A 17,329-nucleotide genomic window follows, 5' to 3' on the forward strand; every position below is an offset into this window, starting at 1 on the left:
TTAGAGACCATTCAACTGATTGTTTACAAGAGACGATTGGATGAAATTTTGTTTGACATTAATTCATTGATCGTGTCTTAAGACATGTTTGCTCACATTTTACTCACAGTTTTTGTACTTTTTCAGACGGAATGAGAATAGAAGGTGTAAAATATTAGCAAAAAACGTGTCCGGGAGCGACCTGTAAGTCCTGCCAAAATTCAAAATACAACACTTCTATAAGTTTGATATAATAAATATAGTTTAAAAAAACTAAACAACACGTCGTAGTTTGTAGCGAGTTATTTAACCACGGCCTTCTTCAATAATTGCCGCTAGATGTGTCTCTTTGCGCCCCTAGCCTAGAGAGTTACAAACATACAAGTGAAGCTAATATAAGCGTGTTAAAAATGAAGTACGTTGAGTCAGTAATGGTAGATAGTAGTGTTTATGTATTTTAAATTAAAGAGCTTAAGGCCTATTTTTATAAATAAAACACTTGATTTTGTGTTTAATTATTTAATTTATTCGATATTTCGACCTTAGTCTAAGGTCATCATTAGGACTGCAGGAAACAATACAAAAACACTAATAAATTTTTCAAATATTAACATTTTTGACATAAGTCATTTTCACATTTAAACAGCATATAAACAACATATAAAAAAATATAAATATAGTTATCATAAATCATCAGCACAACTTACGTTTTAAGCAATGCTTTAAAGACTAAAATGCGAAAACAAAATAAATTAAGCAATAGCGACGATTCAAACAAAGAGTGTGCATAAACAAATGAAGTCCCGTAATTGTAAACAAAAATTTTATAAAAACAATAATACATTAAGCGGCGAAAAAACAGCATGCAGAAAAATTGATCACAGCAGTGTAGTGTTGTTGTTGGGAGAGCTCAAGAGTGTCTTTTGTGCTTTATTATTAGGTTGCGGTAGGCGTAGGCACAGTGTTCAGTGTCTGCCTTATAATTCATACGTTTATTATTAGGGGTGTCAACTATGTGTAGCATTTCTAACATGAAGCGTTTATTATAATTTTTCTCCTCTTCTAAAATGGTGACGTTCTCAAAATCCGGGTAGTGGCCTGTGTCTTTAAAATGTGCTGTTAATGTCAAAAATGTTAATATTTGATAAATTTATTAGTGTTTTTGTATTGTTTCTTGCAGTCCTGATGATGACCTTAGACTAAGGTCGAAATATCGAATAAATTAAATAATTAAACACAAAATCAAGTGTTTTATTTAAAAAAATAGGCCTTAAGCTCAAAGAAAAATAAAACTGATATATATTTTTACCGGCCAATAAGTAACTCAATTATGATTAAACGGCGAGCACACCGAGAAGTAAACGGCACCACACACGTTTACAAAAACATCAACAATGGTTACAATATCAAAACCAAACGTAGCATCAAACAATACCAACGCACTACACATCAACTCGCGAGACTCTCGGAGTCAACAAAATTCCTGGAGAGATGTTGGAGAAACGGCTTTACTCCCAGCTTCATAACAAATGTAACCAAAACCATAAGTTACATTATAAACAACAACATCAATAGTCACAAACTACCAACAAAACTAGCTAATATTGTGAGTAAGTACATAGAGAGAATCAGGTTCAAACTTCTAAATCTTCTCATCACAATAAAACACGAGATTCTACGGCGAAATGGAAAAGAGGTAAATATGTTAAAAACAAAAAAACCAAATTCCGTAACAACACATGATGCCACCACCGAGGTTAAAGAATTTCCTTTATTTAAGTTGATAGCAGATGGCGAGAACTGTATACAAACAATTAAAGAAAAAAAAACAAGAGATTGAAAGGAATAATTTGACAACACTCTTGCAGAACCACATTAACAAGACACACATTTCTGTAAGGGATAGATTTACGCTAGAAACATTGCGCTCCACAAAACAGTTCTTAAAAAACCACGAACAACTTTTGGTTCTGAATGCCGACAAGGGAAACGTCACTGTATTAATGGACAAAACGGAATATAAAAAAGGATGCAAACAATATTAAACGACATTTCCACGTACAAAGTGCTAAAACGAGACCCTACAAATCAACTTCAAGCAAAAAACAACGAAATAGTGGATAAATTATATAATAACAAGGTCATTGACTTGAAAGAAAAGTATCGTCTCAATTGTAAAACGTCTAATCCACCCCGTATTTATGGTCTGCCGAAGATTCACAAAACACGAACTCCACTCCGGCCTATCTGTTCGTCTGTTAATTCCCCTACAATTTATGTAAATATGTTGTACAAATTCTTAATAAACTAACCCTATCATCTAAATATAACATCAAAGACGCAATTGAATTTAAAAATAAAATACACAATACGTATGTGTATGATGACGAGAGTTTAGTGTCGTTCGACGTTGTGTCTTTATTCCCTAGTATACCAGTAGATTTGGCGCTTGAAATCATAGGATCAAAATGGGACAAGATAAAGGAGAACACGTCCATGACAAAGGAACTGTTCTTAACTGTAGTTAAGTTTTGTATTAAAGAAAATCGTTACTTTAAATACAGAGATAAAATATAATAGCAACGATCAGGAACGCCCATGGGTTCTCCAGCATCACCAGTCATAGCCGATATTGTGATGGAGGATCTTTTAACACGGTTTGAAATGCAATCGGCCAACAAACCTAGATTTTTAACTAAATATGTGGACGATTTATTCGCCATAGTAAAAAAATAGGACACAGACAAATTGTTAAATCTACTCAACGGGTATCATAAATCCATTAAGTTTACGATCGAAATAGAAAAGGACGGAAAAATACCTTTTTTGGATACCACAATAATTAAGAGAGATAACCGATTAACAATAGACTGGTACAAAAAACCCACAACATCTGGAAGATTGATTAATTTCTACTCGCAGCATGCTAGAAATATAAAAATTAACACTGCCAAAAATTTTGTGAGGCGTGTTCTCTCCATCAGCGACACATTGTACCACAACAAAAACATCAATATCATTAAGGATACCCTGGAAAATAATGACTTCCCCACGAAATTAATCTACAAACTTATATACGAATTTTACTCGAGGCGTGATAAAGATAGTAATAGGGAAAATCAAACTGCAAAAATTTATAAATCGGTTACTTATGTCCCTGGGTTCTCGGAGAGGATCAAAAATTCCAAACTGTATGACAAGGAAACGGTGCAGCTAGCCTTTACCTACAGCAACCCATTAAAAAAAGTATTCAGCAAACTGAAAGATCCCATAGCTAAAGAGGAAAAATCTGACGTAGTGTATCGGATTCCTTGTATTGGTGACGGGTCCCACATATGCGAGAAAGTATATGTGGGTACTACAAAATCTAAACTCAAGACGAGGATATCCGCTCACAAATCAAACATAAAATTAAGGAATAATTTTTCTGATAATAAAACGGCATTAACAGCACATTGTAAAGACACAGGCCACTACCCGGATTTTGAGAACGTAACCATTTTAGAAGAGGAGAAAAATTATAATAAACGCTTCACGTTAGAAATGCTACACATAGTTGACACCCCTAATAATAAGCGTATGAATTTTAAGGCAGACACTGAACACTGTGCCCACGCCTACCGCAACCTAATAATAAAGCACAAAAGCGACTCTTGAGCTCTCCCAACAATAACACTACACTGCTGTGATCAATTTTTCTGCGTGCTGTTTTTTCGCCGCTTAATGTATTATTGTTTTTATAAAATTTTTGTTTACAATTACGGGACTTCATTTGTTTATGCACACTCTTTGTTTGAATCGTCGCTATTCCTTAATTTATTTTGTTTTCGCATTTTAGTCTTTAAAGCATTGCTTAAAACGTAAGTTGTGCTGATGATTTATGTTAAATATATTTATATTTTTTTATATGTTGTTTATATGCTGTTTAAATGTGAAAATTACTTATGTCAAAAATGTTAATATTTGATAAATTTATTAGTTTTTTGGTATTGTTTCTTGCAGTCCTGATGATGACCTTAGACTAAGGTCCAAATATCGAATAAATTAAATAAACACAAAATCAAGTGTTTTATTTATAAAAATAGGCCTTAAGCTCAAAGAAAAATAAAACTGATATATATTTTTACCGGCCAATAAGTAACTCAATTAAATTAAAGATGTTTTATAAAACAAAAATGGTTGATTTTCCTCAGAGGAAAAACTTAATTCAGCCCTACACTCTTGTACAAATTTACAAGAACATAAAATATGTATGGTAAACCGCAAGCAACCAAGTTGACTGTTTAGTATGATCATGTATATCTTTCCAAAATAATAATAACAAGTTTTTGTGATATATAGCCTGCTTTTCTTCCAGTATGTGGTGTGCTGTTTTTAAAATGTTCTCACTAATTGGTCATCCTACACGTTTTTGGCCGACTCCGAACGCATCTGATAAGGCAGATTATTTTTTTCACGAGAAACTTCATGGCAGATACACAATAGAAGGGTTTGCCAAACAACCAAATCAATTTGATGTTAGTTATTTACCCGTTTTTCAAAAAGGAATAAAAAATATTATTGGAAAATGTACCTCTAATTCCGGCGTAGTCTTTTATTCAAGTAACAATTTTAAATACTCCGAGCGCTGTTAGCGGTATATGAAAAACTTTTTTCAAATTCGATTATAAATACAACAGCTCATTTGTTTATGCACAGGAATCACAAACAATGTGTCAAAAACTACGGTCCAATGAAAACTTTCTAAGGAATACAGGCGGTAGGTTAATATAAAAAAAAAGATTTTTTGAAGGGAAGAGGAACTATACTTTTTTCCAAGATAATGAAGGATTGCTTGAGAGAGGTATTAGGCTGAGATTGTCCAAGTTTTCTACCTTTTTCCGGTTAGACCTTTGCTTTTGCAAAAAATGGCTTAAAACGTTACTCAAACGAAAATGCTCAAGAAATATTCTAATAGTGCAAACCTGCTAATCGATATAAAAAATGTTGTTCATGGCAAGCAGAACACCATTTAAGTTTTTCATTGAAAGAATAGGAAGTGAACTCATCATAAAGTTGATTAATTTTGTGTGTGGCCAATATTTGATGTTACTGTTATGCCAGGTTTTTGATAAGCTCTTGCTCTATCAAACTGCATCAAAACGCAGTTTTTGGAAAAAAAAAAATTACTTTGAACGTTCGCACTCTAAGCACACGATATTTTTATTTTCCCCCTGAAGTCTTTTCTATTTGAAAATATGTATTTTACTTTCTTAATATAAGGGCCTCATTCTCTAATACGTTCGTTTCGCCTCGGAGACGAATCGCTTGTGTATTTGTACTATGTTAAACGATGGCAGCATATCATTAGACAATTGCTTAAGCCTTCCTGTTTGATATAAAATAAGAAAAGTAAAGGCCGATCGAAAATGATAAAGAATAGCATTGCTAGACGACATCGTTCGTCTGAGCTATCGTTCGCAGCACAGAATTAAGCCCTTAATCTTCTTTACAAAACTACTGTCCAGATGTATGGTGCAGCCAAAAATTTAAGCTTGCAAGTATTTCTTGAACCCTTGAAGAAATGCTCACGAAACGACAGAAATTTTATGAGGAGCGTGAAAATTAAAATAAGAACTCACATATTCGAATTTTGTGAAAAGTTTTTCGAATGCAGTCTTTAAATTTATTTCTTACTCCCATTTTGCATCACTACCATTTCAATATTTGATATGAGGAGTACCAAACTAAAACGTAATAAGTGCTTACCTGATTTTTTTTTTTTTGAGACATGGATGGGATCTTCACTCTCTAAGACGTATGTAGTAATCTGTATGGGAAGTAAAAATCAGCAAATTTAGCCATTCTGGGACATTTCGAAAAATAAGTTTAATAGCGAAACGCAATAATTTCATACAATTTTACTTTTTTTTGGGTAGATATTTTTTTATTATTTTATATGAATGAAGATAACTTGTGGAACACTAGTGTATCTACTCCATAAGGATGATATAAGAAGTACTTTAGGAGTATTTAAGAAATATACGAGAACACCACAACTGCCATTATTAAAGCATAGATTGTACGAAACTGTATGAATGTATTCTTTATTTGCACACTCTGTATATAGGTACATAGTGACCCCACTAATCAGCATTGCTGATGGAATGTGTTTAATCAACATTCGAATTTCCACCTCATAAAACAATATTGTCCACCTCGATTACCTCGTTAATTTGATTTTTTTTTTTGCTTTCAATAATTAGCCACATAGAAATCATTCAACGTGTAATTCACTTTCAAAATGCAATTATTAAATCTCTCAGTTTTGTATGATTAATATGTATATATAGCCGTTTATAAATATACTTACACATCATATTTCATTAATGCTAGTCATGTTGCTAAAACTGCTGGTTGGTTACCATCGTGTGAAGATTGGAGCAAGTACGAAGAGCTGCCATATGGATGGGAGAGAGCTATTGACTCGAGAGGGCGTCCATATTACATAAAGTGAGTTTATATACCTTAATTCAAACATGCTGTATTCATTTTTTATTTTTACCCAAGTCATTTAACAAAAACATCCACGTATGAAACGCCTGAAAATGTCCGATTTGACGAAAATCCCCCCCAGCCCAGGATGGTGATTATTCAACGCAGTACAACTCTGGGATTCGGTTTCGTAGCCGGCAGTGAACGGCCAGTGATAGTTCGCTTTGTTACGGATGGAGGGCCTAGTATGAGCAAGGTAAATGAACTATTACGAACTTTTCACTTAAATCATGTTGGCTCGTTAACACGGTACACTTGGATAAGGTTAACCCCAAAAGTTCATGTCCATCTAATCTTCGTGCCCAAATAATCTTGAAACACAATTTCGAAATAGTCTGAAGATAAACCCGAATATCCCGTAGCAATATTTTCGATGTGATTTCATTCGAAATGGCCCCGAAAACGTTTCTGAAACGTCCCGAAATAGTCTCAAATAATCTCAAAAACTAATTTGAAACTACTTTTACGCAGATAACGCCTAAGTAGTTAAGTCTGAAAATTCTTTTGCCTGCGTTTAAAAAATGAGCATCGATTCCCCTCTTCACACTCTATCTTATTATCTTCTACTTTTTATTGCATTTATCCATATTATACTTGTCTATCCCTTTTCCCATTAATCTCTCTCCCACTTACATTCCCTTTCATACTCTCACTACTTCTACCTCACCCACCTCATATTTCTCATATATGGAATCTATATACCAAATTTTGAGTAGCTGCTTCAAAAATTACAACTATACTAAACATTTTCGTAAAAGAGCGTGTGACATATATTGAAATATCTTATGTTTGAGCCAAACAGACTCGGATTTTTGGCAATATGAAATTTGCTTTTCCTCTAAATCTTCTTAGAAGGAAGGCTCTGCTATACACAGTCATGAGTGTGTTTGATAAGAAATATCAATATACAACGTAGATTAGCTACAGTACAGTAAATTTTAGTTGTGTTATTTTTTAATTATCCCTCACTATAGCAGGTACCTTGTAGGTGAGCAGTTTAAAGCCTAATTCAGGGTGTAATGCGGCCCGTGTCTATTGGATGACTTGCATCCAGGACATATTTTCGGCTGCATTTGAACGGAGTCTTCCCAGTAGTGACGGCCTTACCACAGCAAGGAGCGCTGTTGTGGCCGACGGTTTTTATCCCTATTTTTAACATTAGACCGCTGAGCCCGCCTTGTCGTGCAGGTGGTCGTACGACCAAGATGATCTCAAAAACTTCTAAAGAAAGTAAGGATGAGAAGGAAAATGCGACGGCGTCGCAAGCCGTGGAAGAAGAAATCGCTATCAACGATGATTCGGACGCGAATAGCGATTATAGTATGCAGTCAGTGCATAGAACGTGAACAACGAGATAGAGAGCTTACGAAAATGCTAATAAGGTAAAGGAAGGAAACAGCCAGACTCCAGCTTACTCGGAGATACTAAAGGGAGCTAACGCTGAGACTTCGGTTTTCACCGAGAAGAAGATGAACGAATTTGCGAAGCAGTCTCTGACTGTAGCGTTACCAGATTGCAGAAACCCAAATGGCAGATCTCAACCGAAAGGTGGAGATCCGTAGAAGGGGAGGTGATAAGGATCCTGATCAAAATGATGCAAAATGAACCAGGTAAACCGCTGCCATTCTTCGAAACAGCTGGATGGCATAATGGGGCTAAACTGATGACCTGTACCAATAATGCGACTTTAGAATGTTGTTACGTGCTGGTTTTCACCCGTCGGTGGAGTGAATCTAAACTCTCGGACCGACTTGCTCCCTCACTCCCATCCGCTTGGCATGTCGGGGCCAGCGCCGGTACGCTTGCGTTTTTGCACGAACTAGCTCGCCGGACTGTGGGGTGGTTCTTGCGCCGCCCCCAATCATGCACCGTACCATACAAAAAAAAAATCGTACCGATCTACACTTTTCACACCCCAGGGATGTCTCATCACCTTGGTCCCCCGTTGTCTCTCATCCGTGCCCGAACCCCTCATCGGACCACCCCTGAAACCCCCGCTTGGCCATAGATGTTAGTTGGTCAACCGTTCTCTACCCACCCTTCCTTGGCCGGCTGCGGTGATGCTGCTGTTGTTCTGGCGACCCCAAAATTCATCCCTCCTTACCTTTTCAATTCTCACCCGCCCATGTCCCCCCTGTGTCCGTCCGTCCCCATCGCATCTGAAATAAGAAGTCAACCATTTTCAATATTAAATTTAACAATGCATTATGGTTTTATTTCCTCATTCTTACGATAAGTATAAATGTAGATGATTTACACGAGATTAGTTATTTAGGTGTATATGTATGTCCATTCATATACGTGTGTGACTAGTGTATCACTAAGGACTTCGTGTGTGCATGGGTGTGTACGCTTCCACAGCCCCTCTCAATAAGTTTCACCAAGTGTATTTATGCTCCCTCCGCTTGTCACATGGGCTTATTCCCAATTTGTTTAGTCAAAAATGGTATGAGGGTAAGTCTGACATGACCTCTAGGTTGAGGTCCCGTCTGATCCCTACTCCTCGTTGGGTGGCAGCGGCCCAAGACAGGCTTAAATTACAGTTTTCTATTCCCCCCTTCCCTGGCCTACAAGACGTCTTTGGTTACAGGTGAATGGGACTTGGCCTCATTACGCCAATGGTGAGATGTTAGTTTTTCTTTGCCTATTACCCTTCTTGGGAGTCAGGTGACGACGCTACTGACCTGAGGCTCACGCCTCACAATACTCTTATATTTAATATGGACTCAAAGTTCTTCGGGTTCAACCGGATTAATGTATGCGTAGGCATGCACGTCATCTCACAACAAGTTAAGCTTTCTGTGTAATCAAGGTTTTGCGTGCAATTGAACTTATGTGTATGTAGGCACGGGTGCCCTCTCAACTTCCCCGCCCCTGCTTACCGCTACCCTGCCTATTCGGGTGCACATCCCGCATACATATATACCCCGCTTCAAACTTGCTCCCCTTACAACATATACTGCATTCACTACCCCTCTACGCTTAACCTACGAAACCTGACTCCTTGAGTATTCCGAATCCGCCGCGCTGGCTCCGATAGGTGCGGGTGGTACACCCACTGTGGCCCTGGTGTGTTTGGGCGTTCTTGGTCGTGGCAGTGATGGGGTCTTATACATACAGGTGGTAGTGGAAGTCGTGGTGGTAACGGGGCATGTATTGCGTGTCTTCGCCTTGGTGGTTACAGTCGCCGCAACGCGGTGTACAATGGCGATGGCACCGTCGTCATGTAGTGGGCTGTGGAGCCACGCCACGGGTATCGTTATCTTTGCGTGGAGGCCTCCTTTGTGCAGGCGGCACTGCTGCCTGCGCTCTTGTAAGGTGTAGGTGCGTCCGCTCGCTCGCATACCGCCCGTTGTCAACCGCTAAAATCGCCGGTGTGGCGTCTGCTGTCCGCCGAGGACGCCGCCCGACACTTCCACGCTATAAAATGGTTTCCGTTCGCTTGCGACCCGAAATAATCGCACGGATTCCTGGCTCTCCGCTTCCTGTTCCCGGGAGCCGCTGGTGTACCTGAGGTTTGCCGCGTCCTTTATGGGATGCCGCTGGATTCCCGAATGCAATTTTAGTTTGCCGCTGGGTTTACAATGGCCGCGCTGCCAGAATTCCACGACGACCGGGTGACCGCAACAGGGCGAGTGCTGCAGCCGAGGTCCGCTCGGTGATGCCCTCGAAAGGCCGGTCAATCAGTCGGTCCCTTCCTTATCGCCGTATGTCCTTTTCATGGTAGATTCCCACGGGTCGTCCCGACGGGTCTCCTAGTTCATAGTTCCCTTTCGACGCTAGCACCATAGAGCGGAGGTATTTCGGCGCGAGCTTCGCGCTGTACCCTTCTGTGGCGTTGCTTAGATTGAAGTTCCGCCGATAAACTATCTCTCCTTCTCGGTACCTAACCGGTCGATCCCTCGTGTTTTATGTTTGCTGTCCCTTCCTATGTGCCTCTTCCAGACTGCGGATTAATCCTTCTCGCATCATGCTCATCCGATCTCCCCTGTGCAGGAGCCTCATGTCACTTTCTCGCAACGCTTCCAGTCGCCGTAGGGTTTCATAGGCCTTTCCATGTTGAATCATCGTCTGTCCGAACACCGCTTTGTAAGGGTCAGTGCTTATGGCTTCGTGCACCGCACTTCGCAACGCAAACGCTGCATGCGATACGTGCTTATCCCAGGTGAGTTGATCCGCCCCATTGATATTCGTCCTAAGCATGGCCAGCAACGAGCGATTCACGCTCTCCGACGCGTTCGCCTGTGGCGCGTAGGGGGCGGTTTTGACGTGCTTCACCCCGTATGTGGCGAGAAGTCCCACAAAGATGTCCGCCACGAATTGTCTCCCATTGTCCGAATGCAGAGTTTCTGGAACGCCAAAGGTATGGAATATGTCCTTTTCGAGATAACTTACGACGTCCGACGCCGTCGCCTGTCGCATTGGTTTAAAAAAAATGAATTTGGTCAAGTGGTCCAGCACCACGAATATGACGGTGATTCCAGCCCGCGTGCGTGGGTATGGCCCACAGAAGTCTACATATATTCTCTGGAATGGTCTCTCAGTCACGAAACGGTCGATCATTGGCGGACGAGACGACTGATTCGGGGCTTTGGAGCACTTGCATAACTCGCACCTCGCAACAAAGTCTCGAACCGCTCTCACTATTCCAGGCCAGAAGAACCTGCTCTTCAGGCGATACAGGGGCTTCGCCATGCCACCGTGTCCAGCCGATCGATCGGAGTGTGCCTCTTCTAAAAGGTGTTGTCTCAATCCCTCGGGCACCCACACTCTCCACACCGATTCCTCTGACTCCTCCATGCATCTCGGCTGCACTCTTTTGTAGACCACACCATCCTTCACGCGCAGATCCGGCAACCGTTCGGAGTTCTGTTCTATGTGGCACTTCAACGATGTATAGGCTTCATTGGCGAACTCGGGCGACGCGAAATCTATGTCGGCTTCCCCTTCCAGCTCGGCGACCTCCTCCATATACATCCTGCTCAGCGTGTCTGGTACGATATTTTGCGATCCCTTCCTGTGTTCGATTTTAAAGTCGAAACCTTGTAATTTCAGGCTGCACCTCGCTAAACGTCCGGATAGGTCCTTTTGCCCCATTAACCACTTCAAGCTCATGTGGTCCGTGATTATGGTAAACGGCAAACCTTCTATGTAAGCTCGAAATTTCTTCACGCTTACAACTGCTGCTAGACACTCAAGCTCGGTAATTGTATAGTTGCGTTGGGCCGAATTCAGCTTTTGCGACATGAAGGCGATAGGTCTTTCGTTGCCTTCTTCATCCTTCTGAAACAGCACGCTGCCAATACCTTGGGTCGACGCGTCACACTGAACATAAAAGTGTTTGGTGAAGTCCGGATTGACCAGTACGTCTGTTGATGTTAGCGCCGCCTTTAGTTCGCTTGCTCCGTCATCGCGAACACTTTTGCCTTGCGCAAGCACTCAGTCATCGGGGCGGCGATGGTGGCGAAATTTGGTATGAATCGCCTGTACCACCCACACATGCCCAGAAATCGACGCAATTGTTTTACCGTCGCGGGTGTTGGACAATCGATCGCACCTTTTCCGGATCCGTCTTCAGCTCTCCTTGCCCCACTATGTTGCTTCAAGATGGGCACCAAGTATAGCGTCATCTGTCTGGTCTTTCCCCGCCACTTTATGTCAACTCGAATTTTGCCTTCCACCGTCTGCGCTTTTCCATCCGCCGTCTTCAGGTTCTCTCTCAGCTTCAACAACTTGCTTCCCATCCTCTCTGCCCAAGCGCGCGCCACTGATCCGAAGCAGCTAATTGACGCGCCGCTGTCCAGCAATCCTTGCACCTTTGTTCCTTCGATTTCCACTTGCAGGTATGGTCGCTTATCGGTCGCGTCGCGGATTACGGTCTCTTCGATCGCTTTCGCCTCGCGTCGCCTCTCGCGCGAGCTCCTGCGCACATCGAGAACCTTCCGCCACCAGCGGCTCATCCCCGCTTCTGACGTCCTAGGATTGCCGCGCGTGGACTCCAACTTCGGCGAAACTCCGAATATTCGACTCCGCGCAGCATCATACCTAGCTTGCCTTTCGCCAAGTGAAGCATAGTGCGACGGTCTGCTCGTAGACTTCGCCTCGTTGTTGTCTTTCAATACTCTATTTTGGTTTGTTAGAAATGTATGGTCTTGTCTGGTTAAAATCGTGATAGGGTTTCCTCCACGGATGTCACTATCGAAATTCGATGCGCCTATTTTTCCGGGGTCAGACGACGCTGGCAGGGTTCCCCGGGTTTCCCGCCGTTCTCCTGGTTTTTTGACTGACAACTCCAGCACAATTGCCTGTTGGGCTGATTGCACTTATAGGAAACCATGCTATGAAGTCTACCGTCACAAACGTGGCCGTTGACTCCTCCCGGTGGTTGGATATCCTTTTCCGCCGCATTGGCGTCAGTCGAGGTCTCCCTGCGCGTCGGCCTGTCCCTTGCGGATCGGTGAAATGCCTCGAGCGTCTCCGACCCCTCTTCGCTGCGTCCGTCCTCCAGCTCGTCCAGGGCCTTCCTGCGGTACGGCTTCGCCTCGTAGTCAGCCAAGTGCTTTTCCGCGCGCCGACATTCCCTCCTAAGGTCCTCCAACGACTCAATACGGCAGCCGAAGACTAAATTTTTGCTCCTGGGCTTGAGGTTTCTCCGCATTAGATTAACCAAACTCAGCTCCGGTAACCTTGTCCTCATCGGCAGCTCCATACCCCGCACCACAGCATAATACTCCTCAAACTTTTCGTTGTATTCCTCCTTGCGCTCGTTCATCGCCTGACGAATTTCTTCATCGCAATCCGCTTTGCGAAAATGGTCCACTATCGCCGCTCGGAATGCCTGGACGTTCACAGCGCTGTCATCTGGATGTTCTTCAGTGTACAGCCAGTACCACTCCTGCGCGTGGCCATCGAGCAACAGATGAAAATTCGCGTATAAGTCCCGCAACGAAATGTTGTGCTTTTTACGAAGCGTGTCGACTCGGAATAGGAATCGTTCAATTGGTATTGCCTTCGGTCCGCCATCGAGCTTCAGGCGCCAATCGCGTATGGTTTTCGTCGCGCTTCTTTCGCAGTGCGCGCCCGCCTCCACTCGACGTTCAGGGGTTGGGCGCGCTGATCTTCGACTCGCGCTGTTCAGGTACGCGCCTCCACTTTGCTCTTGCTCATCGGCGCTGGCGCTTGCCGCTCCAGCTTCCGTGTGCAACAGCCAATCGTCGCGCTCTGATTCTCCCCGATCGGGTGGCCCTGTGTCCTCTAGCGTCGACAGTCTGCCCGCCAACCGTTCATGTCCCTTCTAAGTGTCTGCACGGCCTCCTTGACCGCTTCCGTGGTCGAGCGACTCATCTCTAATTGATACTGCACAAACATCTTCTCGAACTTCTGCATCAGTGCGCTGCTCATCGCATCGGCGGCTGCGTTGTTGGGGCTGGGATCCACCTTCGGCGTGTGCGTTACAGTGTGCGACTGGTCCTGTTGGTCTCGTGTTCCGGCTTCGTTGTTGTTTTCTTGATTGGAGCCCGCTCCCGTGCCGTCCTCCTTACTTGCTCCGGTGACCCGTTCTCGTTGTCGGTGTTCTCGTCGACCTCGCCACCCGTGGCGTTTCGAAGCCCTGTCCTCTTCTTGGTCATCTCCGTATCCTGCTATGTGCGACGCGCTGTATTTCCAGAATTGACTTCCGACCTACGCAAGAAGATTACGGCGCTCCCTCGAGGTCACTAACGCGTCGATGCCACAAACCCGCCGCCGGCTATGGGACTGACCTTCTTACCGCTAGCGCGATGTTACCGCTATCCTTTACCCTGGCCCTCGGATCGCCGAAAGGCACACACAAGTACCAACGCTTGAAATGTTATAGAACAAAAAAATTCTAAGGTGTATATAGAAGCGAGATTTTATACTTCGCAAAAAAAAACTCTCAATATAGGCTGTCCCTCCGGGAAGATAGCTTTCACTTAAGTAATACTGCAGTGTCAACCGTGCTCCGTTAGCTTGGTCAACTCCCCCTAATAAAACTTTACCAACCTAAATAAAATGAAAATCAGGTATATATACGTGGTTGTATAAACGTGTTTATGAATAGAATGCAAAATGTAATGATATGCAGCAAGTTAAAATAAAGCGAAAATAGTGACTCATTCCTTTTCAGATACGATGAGCCTGTCCTACCTAACGTCGCCCGTCTAATTCTGTCCCCCCTCTAGCTGTAAATCCCTGTTCCATTCCAGCCCTAAATACTATTAGCTGGCGCTGCACTAACCAACTAAGCTACCTAGCTAGCCTGCCCCCCGATTGGAACCTTCCCGCGAATACTATCGTCCGCTCTAGCACTGGCAAAACGAGCTATTCGCGATCGCGATTCTCAGCGAACCAAGCCAGTCCTCTGCCACTGTTGTCCGGATCGAACCTCACCAAAACAAGCTGACAGACGAGCGACTCCATTCACTATACCCTCCCAACCTCGATACTATTGATCAGCTCTACTGGAGCCTAGTCAAGCTACCGATGTTTTGAAAACAAAAAAAATTAAAATTTGAATTTGGAAGTCCCCCTAAAGAAGATGCGAATACCCCTGAAGTGTGTCCGACTATTTTATTTAAGGTCCACCAAGCTGTGGGCCTCACCGTTGGGCGCCATTTCTGTTACGTGCTGGTTTTCACCCGGCGGTGGAGTGAATCTAAACTCTCGGACCGACTTGCTCCCACACTCCCATCCGCTTGGCATGTCGGGGCCAGCGCCGGTACGCTTGCGTTTTTGCACGAACTAGCTCGCCGGACTGTGGGGTGGTTCTTGCGCCGCCCCCTATCATGCACCGCACCATACAAAAAAAAAATCGTACCGATCTACACTTTTCACACCCCAGGGATGTCTCATCACCTTGGTCCCCCCTTGTCTCTCATCCGTGCCCGAACCCCTCATCGGACCACCCCTGAAACCCCCGCTTGGCCATAGATGTTAGTTGGTCAACCGCTCTCTACCCACCCTTCCTTGGCCGGCTGCGGCGATGCTGCTGTTGTTCTGCCGACCCCAAAATTCATCCCTCCTTACCTTTTCAATCCTCACCCGCCCATGTCCCCCCTGTGTCCGTCCGTCCCCATCGCATCTGAAATAAGAAGTCAACCATTTTCAATATTAAATTTAACAATGCATTATGGTTTTATTTGCTCTTACGATAAGTATAAATGTAGATGATTTACACGAGATTAGTTATTTAGGTGCGCCTACCCTTAGCTCCGACGCAGCAGAGCGCCGATATCAAAAATGATTAAGAAAGAGAAATGTCGCGTTCGTGCGACTTTAAACGTACTGGACATCTGGGTCAGACATAAACCTTCAATTCAAAAAAAAATTCACTTAACGACGCTGTCTGCCCTTGTCCCGCTTACATCTAACAGTGAACACCGGGTTCAAACAACCAATCTATTCCTACGTTCGCTTAACCTAGGCAATGAGTATATGTACATATGTCCATTCATATACGTGTGTGACTAGTGTATCACTAAGGACTTCGTGTGTGCATGGGTGTGTACGCTTCCACAGCCCCTCTCAATAAGTTTCACCAAGTGTATTTATGCTCCCTTCGCTTGTCACATGGGCTTATTCCCCCCCCGCTTCCACAACCCCTCTCAATAAGTTTCACCAAGTGTATTTATGCTCCCTCCGCTTGTCACATGGGCTTATTCCCCCCCGTACACGCACATGCATCCACTCAGCTCCACACAAGTGTGGCTTTATTAAAAAAAACGATAATTTGTTTGGTCAAAAATGGTATGAGGGTAAGTCTGACATGACCTCTAGGTTGAGGTCCCGTCTGATCCCTACTCCTCGTTGGGTGGCAGCGGCCTAAGACAGGCTTAAATTACAGTTTTCTATTCCCCCCTTCCCTGGCCTACAAGACGTCTTGGGTTACAGGTGAATGGGACTTGGCCTCATTACGCCAATGGTGAGATGTTAGTTTTTCTTTGCCTATTACCCTTCTTGGGAGTCAGGTGACGACACCACTGACCTGAGGCTCACGCCTCACAATACTCCTAAATCTAATATGGAGTCAAAGTTCTTCGGGTTCAACCGGATTAATGTATGCGTAGGCATGCACGTCCTCTCACAACAAGTTAAGCTTTCTGTGTAATCAAGGTTTTGCGTGCAATTGAACTTATGTGTATGTAGGCACGGGTGCCCTCTCAACTTCCCCGCCCCTGCTTACCGCTACCCTGCCTATTCGGGTGCACAACCCGCATACATATATACCCCGCTTCAAACTTGCTCCCCTTACAACATATACTGCATTCACTACCCCTCTACGCTTAACCTACGAAACCTGACTTCTTGAGTATTCCGAATCCGCCGCGCTGGCTCCGATAGGTGCGGGTGGTACATCCACTGTGGCCCTGGTGTGTTTGGGCGTTCTTGGTCGTGGCGGTGATGGGGTCTTATACATACAGGTGGTAGTGGAAGTCGTGGCGGTAACGGTGCATGTATTGCGTGTCTGCGCCTTGGTGGTTACAGTCGCCGCAACGCGGTGTACAATGGCGATGGCACCGTCGTCATGTTGTGGGCTGTGGAGCCACGCCACGGGTATCGTTATCTTTGCGTGGAGGCCTCCTTTGTGCAGGCGGCACTGCTGCCTGCGCTCTTGTAACGTGTAGGTGCGTCCGCTCGCTCGCTTACCCCCCCTTGTCAACCGCTAAACTCGCCGGTGTGGCGTCTGTTATCCGCCGAGGACGCCGCCCGACACTTCCACGCTATAAAATGGTTTCCGTTCGCTTGCGACCCGAAATAATCGCACGGATTCCTGGCTCTCCGCTTCCTGTTCCCGGGA

At 43.8% G+C, this 17,329-nt stretch overlaps 1 protein-coding gene across 7 annotated transcripts in view; it reads left to right on the plus strand.

Annotated features, from left to right (window-relative positions):
• The window catches only part of LOC137245895 (uncharacterized), a 152,679-nt gene that overhangs the window by 33,980 nt on the left and 101,370 nt on the right, over window positions 1-17,329 (plus strand). For all 7 annotated transcript variants that reach the window (XR_010951416.1, XM_067777102.1, XM_067777090.1 and 4 more), the window contains 2 exons: window positions 6,355-6,471; window positions 6,529-6,709. Coding sequence is in view for 6 of the 7 variants with exons in the window: in XM_067777102.1 (XP_067633203.1) it covers window positions 6,355-6,471; window positions 6,529-6,709 (298 nt within the window). In the remaining variant the exon portion in view is untranslated. The remainder of the gene's footprint in view (window positions 1-6,354; window positions 6,472-6,528; window positions 6,710-17,329) is intronic.

Source organism: Eurosta solidaginis, chromosome 1, assembly GCF_040869045.1.
Source record: "Eurosta solidaginis isolate ZX-2024a chromosome 1, ASM4086904v1, whole genome shotgun sequence".
Classification (NCBI taxonomy): Eukaryota; Metazoa; Arthropoda; class Insecta; order Diptera; family Tephritidae; genus Eurosta; species Eurosta solidaginis.